Genomic DNA, 22,571 nt, shown 5'->3' on the forward strand with positions numbered 1-22,571 from the left:
TCAGTTGAGTCAGGGACCTGCTGGCCACAAGGCAGGGGATAGACCCAAAGGCCTCTCAGCTCTCCAGCACGTGGCTCACTCTGCCAAGGGAACCGTAAATCCAGCAGGCCAACCAGGGCTCAAAAAACTATGGCCCGGCTGGGTGTGGTGGCCCATGCCTGTAATCCTAGCTACTCAGGAGGCTGAGGCAGGAGAATCACTTGAACCCAGGAGACAGAGGTTGCGGTGAGCCGAGATCACGCCATTGCACTCCAGCCTGGGTGACAAAAGCGAGAGATTTTGAGACTTTGTCTCAAAAAACAAACTATGGCTCACCACCGGCTTTTCTAAATAAAGTTTTATTGGCACAGAACCATGCCCATTTGTTACATACTGTCTGTAGCTGCTTTTGTGCTTACAGTTAAGCAGCTGTGACAGAGTTTGTAGATCTCTGAGTTAGAACTAAAAAAGCCAACATCAGAAAGGAGAAATGGCCAAAAGGCCTTCCTGTGGCTCAGGGTTTTCTGAATCTGACCACTTCTAACCCCTTGCAACCACCAGGTCCCAACCATATCCTCCTTCTCCTGGACTATCATGACCACCTCCTCGCTGGCATCCCTGTTTCCTTCCCCTGCACACACTACATGCACATGCGTGTGCGCGCGCACACACACACACACACACACACACACACACACACGGGACTGTTATCTGTCCTGGTCATCACTCTGCTCCCAGAGCCTGGCACGGTGCCTGGAACACCAAAGACACCACACATGATGTCAGAATGAACAAAGACAGAAAGGAGGGATAGGATTCGCCTAACAGGGAGAGAACAGCCCCTTAAAAAAAAGAGAATCCGGCCGGGCGTGGTGGCTTACGCCTGTAATCCCAGCACTTTGGGAGGCCAAGGCGGGCAGATCACGAGGTCAGGAGATCGAGACCATCCTGGCTAACACGGTGAAACCCCATCTCTACTAAAAAATCCAAAAAATTAGCCAGGCATGGTGGAGGGCGCCTGTAGTCCCAGCTACTTGGGAGGCTGAGGCAGAAGAATGGCATGAACCCAGGAGGCAGAGCTTGCAGTGAGCCGAGATCGCACCACTGTACTCCAGCCCGGGCGACAGAGCGAGACTCCGTCTAAAAAAAAAAAGACGGAGAGAGAGAATCCGAGCTAGGAGCAGAGTGATGGCGGGGAGGAACTATTTTAGCCAGGGTTGTGGGGAGGCCCTCACCGGGGAGGAGCTGACTGAGCAGAAACACTGAGTCACCTGCAGGGATGAGGCAGGCAGGGCACCCTGGCAAGAGAAACTGCAAGTGCAAAGGCTCTGAGGAATGTTCTAGAAACAGGAAAATGGCACCTTGGCAGGGGTTAAAGGTTTACCTGTCCTGCTGAAAGGACAGGAGACTCAGGACTCCCCCAGGGCCCTCAAGGGGAGATGCTACATAGCACAGCAGTTGAGTGTGTAGCCTGTAAAGCCAGATGACCTGGGTTCTAATCCCGGCTCCAGACAGCCTGAGTTCTAATCCTGACTCCAGATAGCTTTGCTTCTAATCCTGGCTTCTACTTGCCATGTAACCTTGAGAAAGTTTCTTAACTATCTGAGCTTCTATCCCCTCATCTATAAAATGGGGAGGATGTTAATACCCGTATCAAAGGGTTGCTGTAAGTATTAAACTAATAAATATACGTGAAGTGTCTAGAAAGAGCCCAGGCACACAGAACACTAACTTTTGTTGTAATTTAAACCAGTGTCCATGGAGCCACTTCGTCCTCCTTCTTGCCACCTTCCTGCTTCAGGAACATCTCAGAACCCACTCCACAATACCTGCCTCTCTCCCAGTGGAAAGAAAGGCCACTTATCTGAGGGAGGAGGCTGGGGAAAGAGGCAGACATCCCAGGAAGGGCTTCCTGCCTCTCACATTCACAACCCACCTGCCCACTGTCCCACAGGGGCACAGCTCCTCCTTCCCCACGGAGGCCTTCGGGCCAGGCCTGCCTCATCTGGCCTCGCTGTCTACCCTGGAAGGCCACATCCCACCCAGGAAGAAGGGCACAGGAAATCCATGGATTGGACTTCAAATCTAGCCCATGTCCTTCCAGCCATTTTGGTCCCCAGTGGACACCAGAAACCATTTCTCAATCGGTTCAGAACGAGAAGGGGAGGGAGGTGGGATTCGTGAGCCACCCCAAACCCCCGGGGGTCTAGAGAGCCATAGACCTGGCTTCAGTCCTCCCGTACTCCCCAAAACCATCAGCTCCAGGGAACAAGGTCCCGGGGGCTGGGCTGCAGGTGGGGGCGGTTACCGTGGTGCATGAAGCCATTGTTGCACAGACCCACGCCGAGCGCCACTGCCTCCTCCCGAGTCTGGCAGTCTCCCTGGAATGGAACAAGAAGGGGTGGTTGTTAGGTGGGCAGCATCCGAGAGGCCATGCACGGCCAGCGAGAAGCCCACGACCACCCAAGAAACTAGGCTCCATGAGGGCCAGGGTTTGTCTGTTTTGTTTACTGCAGTAACCCCAAAACATGTTTGTGATTTTTTTTTTATTATTATTATTATTTTTGAGACAGAGTCTCGCTCTGTCGCCCAGGCTGGAGTGCAGTGGTGCAATCTCAGCTCACTGCAAGCTCCGCCTCCCAGGTTCACGCCATTCTCCTGCTTCAGCCTCCCGAGTAGCTGGGACTACAGGCGCCCACCACCACGCCTGGCTAATTTTTTGTATTTTTTAGTAGAGATGGTATTTCACCGTGTTAGCCAGAATGGTTTTGATCTCCTGACCTCGTGATCCGTCCGCCTTGGCCTCCCAAAGTGCTGGGATTACAGGCTTGAGTCACCACATCCGGCCCCGTTTGTGATTATTAACACCAAACAAGACTATTTTATTGTACTGTGATCAACACCGCAAAGAAAACACGGAGATTTTAAGTGGCAGACAATGTTGGTTGCCTAGCAACACCTTTCCCATTCCTCCCTGAGAATGGGAGGCCCTCATCCATCTCCAGCCTCCCTTGCAGCTACAGGTGGCCAATGAGCTATAAGCAGAAATCACTGGTGGGATGCTCTGGCAAAACCCCTTGTCCCTGGCCCTTTCTTTCTCTTCCTCCTGCCTGGAACAAAGATGTGATGGCTGGAATTCTTGCAGTCACTTTAGACTACAAGGTGCCCTGGTGGCTGGAAACTCACTAAGGAAGGCAGAGCAGAAAGACACACAGAGTGTGGTCCCCAAAGATATCAGGAGACACTCTGGCAGCAAAAACCACCCACCTCTGGACTTCTCTCATGCCACAGAAACACAAACTCTAATTAGGCTCAGCCTCCATAACTGTGTCTCTAATACTAGAAATCAAGTTCAATTGCTAACTGACCAAGCACCAGTTAATAAGACAACTGGGGAAGCCTACCAGGGGCTTCTGAAAAACACCTTCCCCCACTCTCCAGGTAAAAGGGAAAAGCAGCACCACCCCTCCCTGCCTGGGATGAAGTCGTATGAGGAAGTGATGCTGGGGGCTGCAGTGGCTCCCTGATAAGCAAGATAGTGACACTGCTGAGATGCTGAGGATGGTGGGGTGAAGAACGGAAGGTTCTTCTGTCTGCTACTGAGCCCATACACCAGCCCTGGAACCACCTAGCTCCATGCTTCCTGATAGATGGCGTCTGTGTAAGCCACTGTTCAGTGGGGTTTGTTATCCTGGCAAATGAAAATATTCCAAACTGATTCAATCTGAACCAAGGTGATCTGACTCATCTCAGGACTTCCCCAAGGAAGTGACATCCAACCTGAAACATGAAGAATGAACAGGCACGGCCCATGTGCTGGACCCTGCGGGTTTGGCCTTTGGGGCCAACTCTCCCAGGTGGGATATCATCTTGGTGGGGCAGTCCATCAAGGTTTGCGGCCCTCCTAGGTCAGGCTGAGGCCAACGGGATGCTCCCTGCCCCAGGAACATGACAATTCAGTGGAGGATCCCAAGGACAAGGAACAGCAGCGCTGATTGTCCCCCACAGTGGTGTGCTGGACAGAGCCCCCACGTGCTAGCTTCTCAGCATTTCCAGGTACCAGTTCTTCCTAAGGCCTCCTAGGCCTGCCCTGACTTTGTGAGTGCCCCACCCCCCTTCAGTGAGTCATCTTTTTTATTCCCCCATCAATTAGCCAGGGCCTGTTTCTGTTGCTAGCAAACCAAATACTCTCAACACATCCAGGCCAAGTGTGTGACACGTGTGTTGTGCGTGTGCACACGCATGTGCAGGTGGGAGGGATTGTCAAGCAGAGGAAACAGCAGGGGCAAAGGTCTGGAAATGGGCAGAAGCTTGGAGCGCAGAAAAACCAGAAGGCAGCATGGCCGGCCTGGGGAGGACAAGCTGAGTCAGGCCCATGAGGGCCAGGAGCCGGCACTGCTGTGTCCCCGCTCAATCCTAAGTGCTGGGAACGGGGTAGACCTAGAGTCCCTGCTCAGTAGCTGTCTGCTGATTGAACAAAGGAGTGGTCAGCAGGGGCCAGATCGTGTAGGAGCTCGCAGCCAGGTCAATGAGCTTGAACTCCAGAGAGACAGCCACAGGCACCACCTCTTCTCACTGAAATGCCTCCCAGAATGAGAAGTCCTGAGAGGCCCCGCCTGTCCCCTCCCGTCCACAGCCAGAGGGGATTTTCCAACCAGAGGAGACAGGGGTGCTATTCAGAGGCAGTAGGACCCGACCCTGGGCAGAAGGCCTGGGGCAGGGCCTCTGGCCTTGGCATTTCACCACACTGCCTGCCCTGGCTGACTCCATTAAGACACATTTCTCCCACAGGACCCCAAGCCAGTGGTTCGGAACCCTGCCAGGGGAGGTGGCTATGACAGGCCATATCCAGAGCAGCCGCCCCCCCGCTGTGAGGGGCCAGCCCCGGGGGTGGGGGAAGGGGGGCGGTGGGGGAGCAGAGAGGCAGGCCTAGCTCCGCAGATGGGAGGCCCGGCAGGCAGCTGGAGCCACCTGGCCTTCTGAGGCGCTCACAGTCCCAGCCTCCCCACAGGGTCCTGGAGTTCCTAGAGCAAGGCCAGTAGGGACTCTCAGGTCAACAGAGATACAGAAGGCCTGGAAGTGCCACCTGAACAGGAAGCCCTGCCACCTCCCTGCAGCCTCCCTGCAGCCCTCTCGGAAGGATACAATTTCTCCCCTCCTCAGAGGAAGCCGCCGTACACAAGACCCCTGCAACCTCCGCCGCCATGCCTCCCTGCCTTGATACCCCCACCTGCCCACCCGCCCCCAGGTGCCCTCTGCACACCTCAAGGCCTTTGCACTCATCCTTTCCTGCACACCTGGAATGCCCTGTCCCGGCTTTGCAGGTCTCAGGGCCGTGCCACTTCCTCAGAGAGTCCCATTCTTAACTACCCGAAAGTAGCGCCCAAACCTTCCTCCACCCGTCCTCTCAATAAACGTTCACCGGTCACACGCACTCAGGCAAGGCATCTGTGCCAAACTGTCGCAGTCTGAAATTACCTCACCCATGTATCCATTTTGCTTAAGGTCTGTTGTCCACCGGGTGTAAGCTCCATGCGGGCAGGGACGCTGCCTGCCATGTTCACATCATCATCCCACATCAAAACCCAAAGTCTAGTACTTGGTGGGTCACAAAAAGTGGAAGGAAGGGAAGAAAAGGGATTGATGGGAGAAGGGAGGAGGGACAGAAAGAAGGGAGAAGAGAGGACCTAGTTTGGAAACGGATTCTGAACTCACCTCCCCGTCTCGGCCTCTGTCTCTCTAAAGTGGCGGGGAGAGGGTCTCCATCCCACCGAGTTCTCGTGAGGATTGAGTGAGACGCTCTGTGCAAGACCCTCGGCCCAAAGCCTGGCACACAGGCAGCATTTGATAAACGTCAGCTGTTCCTGATTAGTTATTTTTTCACTGGAGAGAACCACTGAGAAATGAAGATGGAGGAGGCAAAGTGGGGAGGAGAGACAGAGTAATGGGGGAGACAGGTGTGAGTTACACAGGACCCCAGACAGCCTCTTTACCCATGAATTCCAAGACCCCATAAAGATGCCCGCCCAAGGATGCCTCTCACTGACCTACCACGTGCAAGGCGCTGCGAGATTTCACTCAGACTGTACGGCTGACCTGGAGACAATCACTCTTATTAACTCCACTCGACAGAGGAGGAAACAGAGGCACAGACAGACTTGGCAGTTGCTCAAGCTTACCCAGTAACAGTGGAGGCCGCTCAGAGCTGGACACTCCCCACCACCATGCCATGGAGAGGGGAACCGAGGCTGACAGGGGACGTTAGTTGTCTAGGGTTGCAGCCAAGTTTCCTGTTCCCATTTCTCCTGCGTCTCTTCTCCCAGTACCTCAAGCTGCCAGCCTGACCCCCGCCTCTCCTATCCCGACCCCTCTCTGCCCCTGCCCCTGCTGAGAACCCTGCTGCCATCAGTACCTGCCATCTGCCTGGTCGTAGAAGTCCACGTGGTGGGCATTCCAGGCACATTTCTGCAGAGCCAGCATGGAAGCTTGCAAATCTGTGCCCGCCCCACACCTGGCTCCTTGGCCCACCTCTGCTCTCTCCCACTCTGACCCCCTGCCCTGCATGTGACAGTCACAGCCTGGGGCGTCCTGGAGCCCAAGTGACACAGACCCAGAAATCACCCAGTGGAGAGGTGAAGAGAGCAAACTCCAGAACTGGCTTCCCCCGGTTCAAAGCCCCGCTCTGCCCTGGCCATGTCCTTGGGCAATCCCTCAGGCTCTCTGAGCTTCCTTTCCTCATCCATATTTTTATTTCATTCTCAGATTTGCCCTGGACTCTCCCAGGCCTCTGACACCCTGAGAGGTGGTCTCTGCTCAGACTCAATCAGCAATCATTAATACAGAGCGTTATGATCGTTACTGACTATGAAGGCATCAGGACAACACACATACACACAGAGGATCCTGACGGCTGTGTGCCCTGGGGCAAGTTACATAACCCAAGCCTCAGTTTCCTCATCAGTAAAATGGGAACAACTGCATTTGTCTCAAGTTGTTCTGAGGATCAAATAAGATAACGCACCAAGCCGATCCGGAGCTGATAAGAGAGTGCAAGTTGTCTCTCCAAGGGCCAATGCCCACCTCATCCTCAGCGTTTAAACAACTCTGATTGTCTGAATAATGCCTAGCAAGCTCCCTCCTGAAGTCACAAGAAATGAATCCTGAGGAACTCTAAGCCACTATCAGCAATCCCGGTTCTCTTCCCCAAGGGCTGGTTTAGGGGTATATGTCAGACCCATCTGGCCAATGAGACCTAAGGAAAAGACCATGCAGGGGAAGGGAGGACTGCAGGAAGTTTCCTCCCCAATACACAGAAAGAATAAATGTTCTCCAACAGGACAGCCTTTGGCCATAGTTCTGTGCAGATGTGATGTCTGGAGCCATGGCTGCCACCTGTGACTGTGAGGCAACTCACGAGAAAATACGAGGATAGCAAAAGAAAAAGGCAGGAGATGCCTGGGTACAGACAGCATTGTTGAGCTCTAGGACCACAAACTCCAGACAATGAATTATGTGAGAGAAGAATATCTTATTAATAAGTCAGATTTCCCGTTATGTGCAGCCGAACGCATGTGTAACTGATTCAGCAGGGATTCAATCCACATTTTATTTTAAGGGGTAGAAAAACCTAGAGTTAGAAATGAAGACATGTCCAAAGCAAAAATACCCTCCTGCCGTACACAATTATGGGTTCTTCCTGCTTTCCTGCTAAGGTACAAGGTGGGGGTGCCTCCTGAAGTCAAGACAGGCTGTCACCATGCTCCAAGGTCACATCCTTGTCACAGATCTCTCCCGCACAGAGACACCCACACAGGCACACCCTCCTCCCCTTTCCCTGACCCAAGCCAGAGGTCAGCTGCCTTTCCAACCATCTCCTGGAAGTCATCCACCTGCGTGGGCTCCAGTTACCCATCCTGTGTCCCCACACCAGGCCAAGCCACAGACAGGCTGCTGAAGTGGATGGACACATTCCATGGTCAGCTACAGCCTTTGATCCACACATCCTCTCCCTGCCTCCACTAGCAACAAGATGCAGGTGCCTGGGGTTGGGGGGCTCAGGACAGTGACAGTGAGATACGCTACTCCGAGGGTGCTTTGGCCAAGCCCACAATTCCTCAGTCAGCACAGGCCCCGAGAAAGCCCCCCCACATGCCCAGCACCAGCCGCCAACACTGGAAGTGGCTTTTACTGGTTCCTCCTCCTCTAGTCTCTAAATGCTGGAGTGTTCCAGGGTGAAGGCCTGAGCCTCTCGCATACCTGCCTCTTTCACAGCCTCCCAGCTCATTCAACGGCAGCTCAAGCCAAAGGCTTTGGAGTCATTCTCCGCTCCTTTCTGTCTCTCACCTCCAACGCCCTACTCACCCACGAGCAACCCATTTGTCCACCTTCAAAACATCCAGAATCTGATCACTTCTCCCGCCACCCCCACCACCCTGTTCTCAGCCAGCATCCTCCCCTGCCTGAAATTCTAGCATTGCCTCCTCCTGCCCTCCCTGCTGCCAGCCTCATCCCTAAAGTCTCCACACAGAGCCAGGGGGTCTGTATGAACCAAAGCCACATGCACTGCTCCTGTGCTCAGAGCCCTGCAGGGGTCCGGACCCTTCCAGGGGTGGACACGGCCTGGCATGGTCTGCCCACGCGGCTTCCTCACCACTCCTCTCCCCTCTCACTCCATCCAGTCATCCTGGCCCTCTCTCTGCTCCCCAGACATACCCGGTTCGCTCTGCCTCAGAGCTTCTGAGCTGCTGCTCCCCAGATGTGGCCCGGGCTCGCTCCTCACCTCCCTTAGCCCTCTGCTCAAATGTCCCTGCTCAGTACAGCCGTCCCTGACCTTCTGCGTGAACTGCACCACCATGCCCATGTGAGGGGGCGATCCCCTGCCCCCGCTCCCACACCGTCCCCTCCACCACACTGCACGTAGCACCAGTGGGCATGTGATGTATTCCACTTCTTATTTATTAAGTGTCTCTCCTATCCTCACAAGAATGTAAGATCTGGGAGAACACGAGCTTTTGTCTGTCCTGTTCCCTGCTGTGTCTCTAGAACCAAAAACAGCCCCTGATACATGGCAGGTGCTCAAAAATAATTTAAAAAACAAAAAAAAAAGAAAAAGTTAACTAATGAGCTTTCTTGTCTAATTTCCCTACACTCTCTTCTAACCTGTTTCAAATGTCACCCAAAAGCTGACAAGGAGTGGACTCTGCAGTGGGGGCCGCCTGAGGTCTGGGTGTGTGTATAAAGCCCACCCTCTTCCCCGCCCATCCGCTGGAAATCCCCACGGCATCTCGCGTGCCCAAGGAGAAAGTCATTTTCCCCACACACTCTTGCCCATCTTCCCGTCTCCACAAACAGTATTTCCATCGGCCTACTGCACCCAAATCCCAGGGCTCATCCTTGATTCCCAGCCACTCCTATAGCAGTGCAGCCCGTCTCTTCCATCTCCAAATACCTCTCAGACCCAATGTCCTGTTGTCTCTGTGAGCCCACCCGGCCTGAGTTAGGCACGGGATTCACCCCAGGAGCAAAGCCTCCCCTGTGCTTTGACACCAACAGGCAGCTCTGGGCACCGAAGGAGCCTGAGAAATAAGAGGCCTCAGAGACATCCACAGCAGTGAGAAGTGGGCAGCTCTGAGAGCCCTGAAACCCAGGCTCCTCTGGGCTCTGACTGAAGCACCTAAACCATGAAACTCCCACGTGGCACCCCTGCCACCTGTTTGCAGCACATTCAGAAGGTGGGACTCTGTGCAGGTCGCCAACCCCCCCCCACCTCTGTTTGTTTCCTGGTCTTACTGGTCTGGTGGCCCCCGAATCCTTGCACAATTTCTTTAGTCTTCTATATTGCATGTAATCATGGGCCACCTTGAATCTTTTGTGAAAGAGATGAGGAATCATAGCAATAGTTACGTTTATTGAGCAATTACTCTGTGTCAGGCACCATTCTAAGTGCTTACACAATTATCTCATCGAAACCTCAAAACAATCTAAAGGGGAAGGTATTGGTTTTAGCTTCATTCTACAACTGAGGCCCAGAGAGGCTGAGCAACTTGTCCAAGGTCACTGAGCTAGGAAGTAGCAGGGCTAGGACTTGAACCCACATCTGTCCGGCTCTAAAAGCATGAGCTCTGGGCTGACTGCATGTGATTCTCAGGAGGGCTGGGGAGTGCAGTACAATGGTTAGCAGCTCTGTGCTTCACGGACATGCAAACTGGAATTCAAATCCAGATATTTCAAGACCTCTCAGGAAACAGGGTCCCATATCATAGCAAACATATTAAAATGTACCCAAATTTCACATTTGATATACTCTTTGGGCTAGACAACTTATTTTCAAGGATGTTTCTCAACTTTCTTTTGAAGGTATTTGGTGCCGAAAAACATTCACTTTAAAAATTGGCTGTGATTTATCAGACATATCGGGAATTTGTGCAACACGAGAAAATCCAGTCAGCAAATTGTTTTCGAATGAAGTTTTTACGAATGCTTAATTTAACAATTGAGGCCAACATAAAGCTGCACTCTGTAGATGTTTAAACATTTATCCATTTTTATTTCACAGGTTTCTTCTCAACTTTGGGAGCCAATGTGTTCTTTTTACAGCCCACGAATGGACATTCTTGAGGACTCCCTGAAAACTTCACAGAACCGAGGCACAGTGGGTGAGTCCCAGCTTCGCCACCATGAAGCTGTGCACCCTTGGACCAGGCACTCTGCCTCTCTGGGCCCAGTTCCCCATCTGCAAGTAGGTTAGAGGACCCAATAGGATAACGCACAATGCCTGCTGGGGCCTTATCCAGGTAAGCATCCATGATCCTGAGCAATAAAGGAGAAGAGACAGGCAACAGGCCTGTATGCGGCACCTGAAGGGAGCAAACACCTTTGGGATATTGCACCAAAATTAACGCATAGATTTTCTAAGCTTCTGGTCAGCCTTTACCCACTGGGAACTTTTTTGAAAGGAATAACCTGGCCAACTCCAAACAGAGGCTCCAGTTTGGTATCAGGATAAAACCATCTTGGCCTAGTTTGCCCAAGACCATCCCAGTTTTAAAACTGAAAGAAAGCCCTAGCGTGGAAGCAACGCTGGGGTCTACTGAGGGATGAATGGATAAACAAAATGTGGTACAGACATACTGCTACGGTTTGAATGGTTTTTGCCCCTTCCAAAATTCATGTTGAAACGTGATCCCCAATGCAACAGTATTGAGAGGTATGGCCATGAGGAGGGGACTGAGTCAGGAGGGCATTAGGCATCCCTTAGAAATGGGTGTGAGGCAGGGAGTCTGCCCCTCCCATCCCTTTCCCCACGGGAGGACACAGCAGCAAGGCAGCATCTTGGAAGCAGACAGCAGCCTCTGACAGACGCCAAACCTGCCGGCACCTTGGTCTGGAACTCCCAACCTCCCGAACTGTGAGAAGTAAGTTTCTGTTCTTTATAAATTACCCAGTCTCAGGTATTTTGTTATAGCAGCACAAATGGACTAACATACAATCAATGGAATATTATTCAACCTGAAAAAGGAAGGAGATTCCAACATACGCTACAACGTGGATGAGCCTTTAGGATGAATGCTAAGTAAAATGAGCCAGGCACAAAAGGACAAATACTGCACAATTCCACTGATATGAGGTAACCAGAGTAGTCAAGTTCATAGAGACAGAAAGTAGAACGGTACGCATCAGGACTGGAGGAGGGGGGGTAGGGAGTTGAATGGGAACAGAACTTCAGTGTGGGAAGATTAAAAGAGCTCCGTGGATGGGTGGTGGTGACGCTTGCACAATGTTATCAGTGAATTTAATGCCAATGAACTATCCACTTAAAAACAATCAAGATGGCCGGGCGCGGTGGCTCACGCCTGTAATCCCAGCACTTTGGGAGACCAAGGCGGGCGGATGACGAGTTCAGGAGTTCGAGACCAGCCTGGCCAACATGGTGAAACCCCGTCTCTCTAAAAATACAAAAATTAGCTGAGTGTGGTGGGCGCCTGTAATATCAGCTACTTGGGAGGCTGAGGCAGGAGAATTGCTTGAACCTGGGAGGCAGAGGTTGCAGTGAGCTAAGGCTGCACTACTGCACTCCAGCCTGGGTGCCAGAGCAAGACTGTCTCAAGAAAAAAAAAAAAGATCAAGATGGTAAATTTTATGTTCTGTGCAGTTTGCCACAATTAAAAGCAGTAATAGAAAATTTTTAAACAAAACAAAAAGCCCCACACTGACAGACAAAGCAGAACATTGGTCACACACCCCTGAGGAGGCCCCTCACCTGAGCCAGCAGCCAGTCCACCAGTTTGCTCCCGGGAAGTACCGACTTGTAGGTCTTCAGGTGGTAATCACGGTCCCTGTGGAGAAGGTGAGCGCACAGTGAGCAGGGCAGGGCGGGGAGGACAGAGGTGGGGGTGGTCCCGACTTCCCTGCTGGACGTGCCCACGAATCAAGGATCTCCAGATTCTCTAGGCACTGGGCAGGGGTCCGAGTCTCAGCCCAGACTTCACACGTCACTTGCAGTGTGACCGAGGGCAGGGCTCTTCCAAACCAGGCCTCCTTCCACCCACAGAGTGGGAGGCAGGAGGCAGCAGCCGCAGGGCTCCGGAAACTTTCTGTCTCTAGCCCAGGCGATCTCAGCTGGGGGTGATTTTGCCCTCAGGGTATGTCTGGAGACATTTTTGGCTGTCATGACCTGGAGGGGCTCGGGCAGGGGTGCTGCTGGCATCCCGTGCGTGTGCAGAGGCCGGGGATGCTGCTGAAGATCCTACAAAGCCAGGACAGCCCCCAACAGAGACTTATCCTGGTTAAGATACCACCGGCGCCGAGGCTGGGGAGCCATGTTGACTCTCACAGAGTGGCAGGGGAGACCCTCCATTCTTTCCTTTTCTTTTTTCCTTTTGTTCTGTGCTTGGCATTGATGTGTTTAAACCAAACCGACATGGAAAGCCCCTGCAAGGGGCTGGTGTGGTCTATCAGGGCCGAGCAGCGCACAAGCCTGTGAGTTTCACGGTTCTTTCCTGAGGTAACTGCCCTGGCCTGTGACAGCATCTGAATCCCTGCCGAGCCTGGGTCCCATGGGTTCCGCTAACCTTGCAGCCAAACTGCAACAACTTCTCAGCCTCTGAAGCTGACAAAAACGAGCTTCTGTGGCCAGTCCATGTCAAGGCTAATAAAGTCTTGTTGGAGGATTTCTCTCAGGCTTTAGGACTTGGGGGGGGTCGGACAGGCCCCGCGTGCAGTTGGTGGGTGTCTGCTACCTTCCCCAGCCGCTCCCTTCTTTGAGGCTGGCAGAGGAGCCCCGCCTGCCTTCCGGGGCTTGCATAAGAGCAGCAGCAGAGGAGCCCGGGAGGGTTGAGGCAGGATGGCAGATGAAAGTGGTTCCCAGGGCCTGACCTCCCACGGGGCCAGCAAATGCCAGGAAATGGTCCTTCCTCTCCACTCTTCTGAGAGGTGATAAGAGCTATCAGGTCAGAGGGACAGAAAAATCTGCAGCTGGGTAAGAATCAGGTCACCCTCTCTCCCTTCATCCACAACCACGAGCTTTGTGGTAAAGAGAATAACCAATCACTGGCGTTCATTATACAATGCCAAGAGCCATTCAAAGCACCTTCCGTGAATTTAATCCTCACAACAACCCAAGAGGTGAGAGCTATTCTTATGTCCACTTAACAGATGCAGAAACAGAAGCAAAAGAAGTTAATCATCTTTCAACATTCACTGACAAGCTTTTACTGAGTCCCTAGGCCTCCACTCTCCAACAGGTAGCCATTTTAATTTAAATTTCAATCAATTAGGCCAGGCACAGGGGCTCACACCTGTAATCCCAGCACTCTGGGAGGCTGAGGCAGGCAGATCACTTGAGATCAGGAGTTCGAGACCAGCCTGGACAACATGGTAAAACCCCATCTCTACTAACAATAAGGAAATTACCCAGGCATGGTGGTGCACGCCTGTAATCCCAGCTACTTGGGAGGCTGAGGTAGGAGAATCGCTTGAATTCAGGAAGCAGAGTTTGCAGTGAGCCAAGATCATGTCACTGCACGCCAGCCTGGGCAACAGAGCAAGATTCCATTTCAAAAAATATATATATACATATATATAAATATATGTATATATAAATATAAATATAAAAATATATATACACATACATACATACATACACATATATTATATATATATATATGTGTGTGTGTCAGGTGCAGTGGTTCACGCCTATAATTTCAGCACTTTGGGAGGCCAAGGCAGGTGGATGACTTCAAGTCAGGAGTTCGAGACTAGCCTGGTCAACATGGCAAAACCCAATCTCTACTAAAAATACAAAAATTAGCCAGGCCTGGTGGCAGGCACCTGTAATCCCAGCCACTCACGCAGCTGAGGCATGAGAATTGCTTGAACCCGGGAGGTGGGAGTTGCAGTGAGCCAAGATTGCACCACTGCACTCCAACCTGGGGGACAGAACAAGGCTCTGTCTCCAAAAAAAAAAAATTAGCTAGGCATGGTGGTGCATGCCTGTAGTCCCAGCTACCTGGGAGGCTCAGGTGGGAGGACTGCCTGAGCCCGGAGGTTGAGGCTGCAGTGAGCTGTGATTGCACCACTGCATTCCAGCCTGGGGAGCAAGATCCTGTCAAAAAAAAAAAAGAAAGAAAAAAGAAGAAGGAGGAGGAGAAGGAAGAAGAAGGAAGAAGAAAAAAGAAGAAAATTAAAGTGAAGAAAGGGAGCTGATATGGTTTGACTGTGTCCCCACCCAAATCTCATCTTGAATTGCAGCTCTCATAATTCCCACATATTGTGGGAGGGACCCAGTGGGAAACAACTGAATCATGGGGGCAGATCCCCCATACTGTTCCTGTGGTAGTAAGTCTCACAAGATCTGATGGTTTCATAAGAGGAAACCCCTTTCACTTGGCTGTCATTTTCCTTTTGCCTGCCATGGAAGACGTGCCTTTCACATACCTCCATGACTGAGAGGCCTCCCCAGCCACGTGGGACTGTGAATCCATTAAACCTCTTTTTCTTCATAAATTACCCAGTCTTGGGTATGTCTATCAGCAGCATGAAAACAGACTAACACAGAGGACATAAAGTACCAGGTTGGTGACACTTTATGAAGGTGGGCAGGGAAGACCCCTGTGATATGCAGGCATTTGAAGGAAGTGAGGGAACGAACATGAAGGTATGCAGAGGAAAAGCATCCTGAGCAGAGGGAACAGCAGGCACAAAGGCCCTGAGGTGGAGCCCATTATTATCCCCATTTCACAGAGGAAACAGTTGAGGCACAGAGAGGTTACGTAACTCTGCCCAAGGTCACACAGCTGCTAACTAGGAGGCAGGTTCAAGTTCAGTCTGTCTGGCTCCAGAACTGATACCCTGCATCACTGCACTGCAGTGCTTCCTATAATTTAATTCACTTAATCCTAATGACAAACCTAAAGGATAGGTGCCATTGCAAGCCCCATTTAATGGAGAAGGAGACTGCGGTTCTGAGAGGTTAAGTTGCCGGCCCAAGGCCACACAGCTGTGAAGAGGTAGAGGTGAAAGTGGAGCTTGGAAAGAGTAACTTACTTGATCACCGGGGTGTAGAGGCTGTGAAGACGGCAGTAAAGCCTCACACCCTGAAAGAAAAAAGGGGAGGAATTCTGGGATCAGGCCACATCCTTCATGAGCCTCCAAATCCAGGCTGATGGGAGAGATGGCTTCCAGGACGGGGCAGGGCAGGGTGATGAGGGCAAGGGTGAGGTGGGGCCAGTGGAGGCGACAAACAAGCCAAGGGGCACAGTCCTGCTCCGAGGCGAACTCGGGGTGGAGGTAAACGAGGCCAGCTGAGTCAGGGTCATGGGGGCGGAGGGCCCCTACCTTGGACATGATATCCTCCAGCTCACTTCGGGCCTTGTAGGTGCCATCGTCGTAGCGGAAACGATACATCACCTGTTCATTCTTGAACTGGTGCTTGTCGGAAACTGGAGAGACAGGAGGACCTGTGAGGCCGGGCACGCCCCCTCGGCCCCTCCTGGCCACGCCCACCAGTAATCAGCCTTCACTCTATCGGCCACGCCCCCTCGGCCCCTCCCGGCCACGCCTACCAGCATCAGCCTTCACAGCGGGCCACGCACCCTCGGCCCCTCCCAGCCACACCCACCAGCCTCAGCCTTCACTGCTGGCCAGGCTTTATGCTGGGCACAGTTTCACCGAAACCCCACGAGGTGGGCGCTATGACTTCCCCATTTTGCACATGAGGATACCCCATCCTCCTGCTACGTGCAGGGCCCTGCTGAGACTCACAGCTTGGGATGGGGCATCTGCAGGGCTGAGGGACCCAGAAATGCCCCTGATCCAGCCTGCACTGGGACCCCTCTGGCTGAGCATGTCCTTGGATCTAGATCACCAATGGATGGGTGGGGACAAGCGTGCTGGGGCCTGAGACCACACTGCTGAGATTTAGGGAGCCATCTCTATCCCACAAAGTCATCCTTGATGCTTCAGATCCATTAGCAATGCCTGTAAGGCCCTAACCCTCAAGATATCAATCACCTCACTCCTACACTGGCCCGAACCGCCTCTGCCTCCCACCTGGACTATCACAGCAGCCTCTCTGCTGGGCTCCCTGCTGTCGCCCTTGGTCCCAACAGTCTCCACAGGGCAGCCAGAGGGATTCTGTTAACATGTTCATCCGAGCAGGACTTTCCTCTATGCAGAGGTCAGCAACAGCTTCACAGCTCACTCAGAGTAAAAGCCAAAGACCCTACGATTTTCTATAGGATCTGCTCTCACCTCCTGGACTCTCCCATCAGTCCTGTGCCCTCTGACCTCGTCTCCTACCATGCCCCCTCCTCACTATGAGGCAGCCACACTCCCTCCCTGCTATTCCCTGCACAACCCACTTAGACTCTGCCTGAGGACTTTGCACTGGCTGTTCCCTCTGCCTGGAACCATGCTGCCCACCTGGGTCCCTCCCTCACTGGTGGCTCAGGTCCTCGTTCCAATGTCACCTTCTCAGTGAGGCCTTCCCCATCTCCCCTATTCAAATGTGAACCCCAACACCACACTCTTTACCCTCCTTCCCTAGCACCTATCATGTTTTACTATCTTGCTTTGTAAAGATCTTATCGTCCCCTCCAACTACAAGGTCGGCTCCATGATGACAGGCACGTCCTCCTCCCATTCTGTGGTGTGAACAGTGCCTGCCACATTATAGGCACTCAATAAATATTTGCTGAATAACTAAAACTTAACCAAAAGGTTCTTGACATTTCTTGAAAGGACAGTTAAAAGATTCTACTCCCCTGTCCCCAGCTTTTTGAGGTGTCCCTGATTTGCTGGTGCCTAAGAGGCAATTTTACAAGGGCATCCACGTTCCTGTGGGCCACACTGTGCCCAGAAAACAAGGTGGCTGCACGAAAGGGTAGGAGCCGCCTGAGTTATTGGAAACGTGGCACAGTTGGGGTCGGACCTGTTCCTACCCCTTGGCCCAGCTGGGCCCAGTCCTCCACTCACCATGGTGGATGATGCCATTCTCCAACAGGGCTTGGCCCAAGTTGACTCCTTCTTCCGTCTTGCTGATTTCGCCAATTTCTAGGAGCCAGGCAACGAACTCACTGCCAGGAACACAATATGTGGTTGAGAGGATTTCCCCAATGCTGGGATCACAGGGACAAGCACTAAGCTGGCCTGGCCACATCCACCCCTGGGAATGACAGCTAGACCTTCCCACAGGGAAGCCGAGCTTAGGAGTCTATAGCCCTTGGGGTTGTACTGAGGCTTCATGCTTCTCTTATTACCAAGAGCAGAGAGAAGAGTGTGACCAGATTCCAGGTCTGCCTCAGGCTCACTGGATGGATGCATGGATGGATGGATAGATGGATGGATGGATGGGAGGGAGAGAAGGAGGGAGGGAGGCTGGGTAGGCAGGTTGGTGAATGAGTGACTAGATAGACGGATTACTGGATGGATGGATGGATGGATGGATGGATGGATGGATGGATGGATAGATGGATGGATGTCTGGCCAGACAGACACCCAGCACATGGGCAGGTAGGTAAGTGGGTAAGTGGATGATTGAACAGACAGATGACTTGATATGGGGTGGATGAAGAAGAAGAGTGAGTAGATGGGTGGATGGGTCAGAGATGGATGGACAGGCACAGATGGCTGGATGGGGTGGTGGCTGGACAGATGAACAGAGGGAATGGACAAACATGCAGGAAGAAATAGGGGGGCCAGAAAGATGATGGTGGGGAGTCAGGAGAGCTAACAGTGATGAAACCATGTCATTTCCATATTCAAAAGCCTCCCACAGGCACATTATTCAGAAAAAAATCCCAACTCTTCCCACATGGACATAAACAAGGCCCAGCATGACCCACTGATCTCAACCCCAATACCTCTCACTAGTTACGCCTTAGCCACACCTACCATCTTTCCCTTATTCAAAAATACCAGACTCCTCCCTGCCTCGGGGCTGTTGCACTTGCTGTTCCTTCTGCCTGGAAACGCCCTTCCTCAGCTCTTCATGCAACTGTTCCTTCTCATCCTTCAGGTCTCAGCACAAACATCACCTCCTCAGAGAAGCCTTCTCTGACTACCTCATTTAAAATGGTCCCCGACCCCTATCCCATCCATCACATCTCTGTGTTGCTTCCTTTTTCGCACTTTTCACTGTCTGAAGTGGTCTTGTTTACAGATTTATTTCATCTCCCCCAACCAGAATGTAATGACATGAACAGAACGTTTTCTCTGTCTTATTCATGGCACTATCCCAGCACCTACCAGAGGGCCTGATGCAGAGTGGGACTCAATGATCATTTATGGAACAAATGAAGGAACGAACCATCCAACAGAAAGGAATGCTCTGGGCCAGGCGCGGTGGCTCACACCTGTAATCACAGCACTTTGGGAGGCCGAGGCGGTCAGGAGATCAAGACTATCCTGGCTAACAAGGTCTCTACTAAAAACACAAAAATTAGCCAGGCGTGGTGGCGGGAGCCTGCAGTCCCAGCTACTCGGGAGGCTGACGCAGGAGAATGGTGTGAACCCAGGAGGCAGAGCTTGCAGTGAGCCGAGATTGAGCCACTGCACTCCAGCTTGGGCGACAGAGCAAGACTCTGTCTCAAAAAAAAAAGAAAAAGAAAGCAATGTTCTGAGGTCAGCAAGAAGCTCTCGGGGAGACAGAAGTGCTCCCAGGCCAGAGGAAGATAGGCAGCTTTTCCAATTCCCACATGACTGCCCGGTGGGGAGAGGCTCAGCCAGGGCCCCGGGTCCTAGTTCTTGCCGGTGCTTCTCAGGCTCAGCCCAGAGCTCAATCCACTCAAAAACTCAGCAGGAAAAGGGAGAGCCTGGAATGGGACTGTTTCCGCCGAAGCAATCTGTGTTCAATGAAAGCAGGTGGCAGCTGGCCAGAGCCTGAGCACCCTGCTTATCGAAACCAGCTGTCCTGCCTCCAATTACAGGGCCAGAGGGGGGCAGGGCTATTTTTAGCTTCCTAGCGTTTGGCAGAGCAAAGACCTGCCTGGGTGTGTAGGTAGCGGTGTGTGCTGGAGCATTCAGAATGCCCTGGCTGGAGGCAGAGTGGGGTGCAGAAGAAATGCATCTGCTTTGTGGGACAGGGGCCCCGGGTGGGGAAGGGATTGTTCTGGGTCCTGTCCACCCCCAGTTCCATTCTCAAAGTCTTGGAACTCAGAGACAGGGAGAATGTTGCCAGCAGCTGAAGGAGGGGAACAGAGGTTTGAGTGCCCACTCTCGGAAGCTGGAGACCCGGCGTCCGGTGGCCCACCAGCTGTCTAATTGGGGGCCGCATCTGGCACTGATTAGCAACTCTGTGGCCAGGGTTAGGGGCCAGGAAGTATCCCACAGCAGCTGCTGGGACAGAAGAAGACGGCCCAGAGGACAGCAACTCTGCCCTATGTTTCCGCCCAAACTGGGTCTTGCCACCTTCTGGTGGATCAAGGAGGTGGGCAAAGCTGGGCAGGTCCTTGTATCTCTCTGGGCCTCATCAGGGCTCACCTGGCAAGTGGCTCGCTCAGTCACCTTCTGGATGATTTAGCAGGCAAAATTTCTAGTCATATGAAATCCTGAGCTGGGAGGCAGTATGCAAAAACCCAATCAAATTCATCTCTAGGGCAGGGGTCTCAAACTTGTAAACAGGCAAAACAGGCCAAGAGGAGACTGCGGAACCAGCCAGCACCTGCTGTGTCTAAAGCTGGCAGTCACTCTTCAGTGTAGCCCATCGTGGCCCATTATGTTAGAAGATGAACGCATCTAACAGCTTCTCAGGCGAGTGAGGAAATCCAGCATTTCCTGTGAAATCTCCCCATCATTAAATGTTCCTGTTGAGTCCAATATTTCCTGAAAGCACTACATGGGCTGAGGAACACACGTCTGCTAACTGTATCAGGTCAGTGGGGCACCGCTAGCCACCTCTGGGGTACAGGGGAGTGTTCTGGGCAGGGGGATCAGTGTGCAGAGAGGCCCTGAGAAGTAAGGTCAGAAAACCAGTGATCTGCCAGTGAGGAGGGGCGCTGGGGTGCAAAGGGCAGCTAGGTCCAAGCTCCCAGAAAGACGCAGCTCGGGACAATGTGAGGAGAGCTGGAGACACAGGGAGAAGGCAATCTAGCTTGATGGGGAGTTTGAGAGTCAGGGATGGCGGGGTGAGTTGAGAGTTAGGATATGTCAGCTTTCATCCCTCCTTCCTTCCTACCTCCTCCTAGAATCATTCACCCAGTAAACATCTACTTAGCCTACCATGGGCCACGGCCAGGGCGAGGCACAGGGAATGCACAGGGAAATGTCTCTGCAGTCTTCCTAACAAAGCTGCCTGAGCTCAGGCCCAAGGTACCACTTACGACCCAGCACAAGAATCCCCTTTTCCTTGCCTGATCCCTCCATGGGCCGTGGGCTCCAAGAGGGTAGGGACTGGGGGGTACCCACTGGAATACCCATCCCTGTGACTCCACAGCTCAGGGATGCCTCCTGGAGATGACAATGTTGGACAAATCCTGACCGACCCTCTCTGCATGCTAACACCCTGCACCTGTGCGGACAGGTGACCAAGACACCAAGGCCCCTTCCACCTTGGAGCCTTCCCTCTGGCAGACATCCATAACCGAACAGCATCTAATCTATGCCAAGGGTGAAACCCAAGGCCTTCTTTTTCCAAGAAGCTTTTCCTGACGGCCCCTGCCAGACACGCCTTGCCACACCGGGTCACCCTGAGCTCCGACAGCTCCACCAGCACCCTCAATCCGGGCCAGGGTGATGAGTGACATCCTCAACTCACTCCACTACCGAGACTCCTCCAGTGGCTTCCCAGAGCACCAGGAAGGAAATGTGAGCTGCTTGCCAAGGCCCTGCCTGAGGTGACCCCCTTTAACTGCTGGGGCCACATCTCCTGCCCCTCTGACCACTCACCTCCAGCCACAATGGCCTCCTGCTGTTCCGCCATCACTCACAGCTCACCCCAGCCTCAGGGCTTTTGCACCTACTGCTTCCTAAGCCAGGAATGTCGTTCCCCACACCCTCTCATGGCTGGCTCTTGCTTGTCTTTCAGATCGTGGTTAAATGTCACTTCCCCTGAGAGGTCCTGACTGCCCACCCTGCTGAACTAGCCCCATTTCCTCTTGTCCTGACTTCACTCTAAGTATTTCCTTAGCGTATTCAGCAAGTGGCTGAAATTCCCTTCTTTCTATCTGTCTCCTTTTCTGTTGTCTGATTTCCCCCACTGGATACTTACCTCTATGAGGGCAGGGACTTCATCTGTCCTATTCCCAACTGGCACATAGCGGGGACTCAGTAACACTGAGTGGTGAATGAATGAGTGAATCTGTTTTGTCTCCCCTGCTAATCTGAGGATACCAGAGGGCACAGGCCATGCCCCCCGCAGGACACCCTCCACATTAATACACAGATTTTCTTCCTTGATTTTTAAATGTGGCGTCTAAGAGATTTTTCTCTGAGCAGGGCAGAAAAAGGCCCCTCCTTCATACACTCATCATGCACAGCCAGTACAATTCCCACGTGTCTCGCCAGCACTGTGCTGCACAAGTCACGTGTGTTCTCTCACTGCATCCTCTGACAGTCCTCAGAGGCACGTTTTATTATCTTCCTTTAACTGATCATTCACTGAGGCTCAGAGAGGTTAAGAAACTTGCCCAATGTCACACAGCTAGAAAGTGAGAGAACCAAAACTTGAGTCTAAATCTAACTCAAGGCCCAACCCTTGAGGGTGATAAAGACAAATCAGGCCGGGTGCAGTGGTTCAGGCCTGTAATCCCAGCACCTTGGGAAGCCAAGGCGAGAGGATTGCTTGAAGCCAGGGGTTTGAGACCAGCCTGGGCAACAAAGCAAGACCCCCATCTGTACAAAAAAAAATAAAAAAAATTTGCTATAGAAGCCTGGCGCAGTGGCACGCACCTGTAGTCTCAGCTACTCAGGAGGCAGGAAGATCGCTTGAGCCCAGGAGTTTGAGGCTGCAGTAAGTTATGATCACACCACTGTACTCCAGCCTGGGCAACAGAGCGAGACCCTGTCTCTAAAAACCAAAAGATAAATCAGACACTTTTTATATTCATGCAGTTCCCTAATGGTGGAGAGAGATGTAGAGAGAGGAACTGCTAGGGAAA

The 22,571-nt window shown here is 52.5% G+C and overlaps 1 protein-coding gene across 3 annotated transcripts in view; it reads right to left on the minus strand.

Annotated features, from left to right (window-relative positions):
* The window catches only part of PREX1 (phosphatidylinositol-3,4,5-trisphosphate dependent Rac exchange factor 1), a 203,652-nt gene that overhangs the window by 39,569 nt on the left and 141,512 nt on the right, over positions 1–22,571 (minus strand). For all 3 annotated transcript variants that reach the window (XM_028828497.2, XM_077951972.1, XM_077951973.1), the window contains exons 11-15: positions 17,452–17,552; positions 15,814–15,917; positions 15,523–15,572; positions 12,239–12,314; positions 2,288–2,360 (exon numbers count right to left, since the gene is read on the minus strand). In XM_028828497.2, coding sequence (XP_028684330.2) covers positions 2,288–2,360; positions 12,239–12,314; positions 15,523–15,572; positions 15,814–15,917; positions 17,452–17,552 — 404 coding nt within the window. The remainder of the gene's footprint in view (positions 1–2,287; positions 2,361–12,238; positions 12,315–15,522; positions 15,573–15,813; positions 15,918–17,451; positions 17,553–22,571) is intronic.

This window comes from Macaca mulatta, chromosome 10 (genome assembly GCF_049350105.2).
Source record: "Macaca mulatta isolate MMU2019108-1 chromosome 10, T2T-MMU8v2.0, whole genome shotgun sequence".
In the NCBI taxonomy this organism is placed as follows: domain Eukaryota; kingdom Metazoa; phylum Chordata; class Mammalia; order Primates; family Cercopithecidae; genus Macaca; species Macaca mulatta.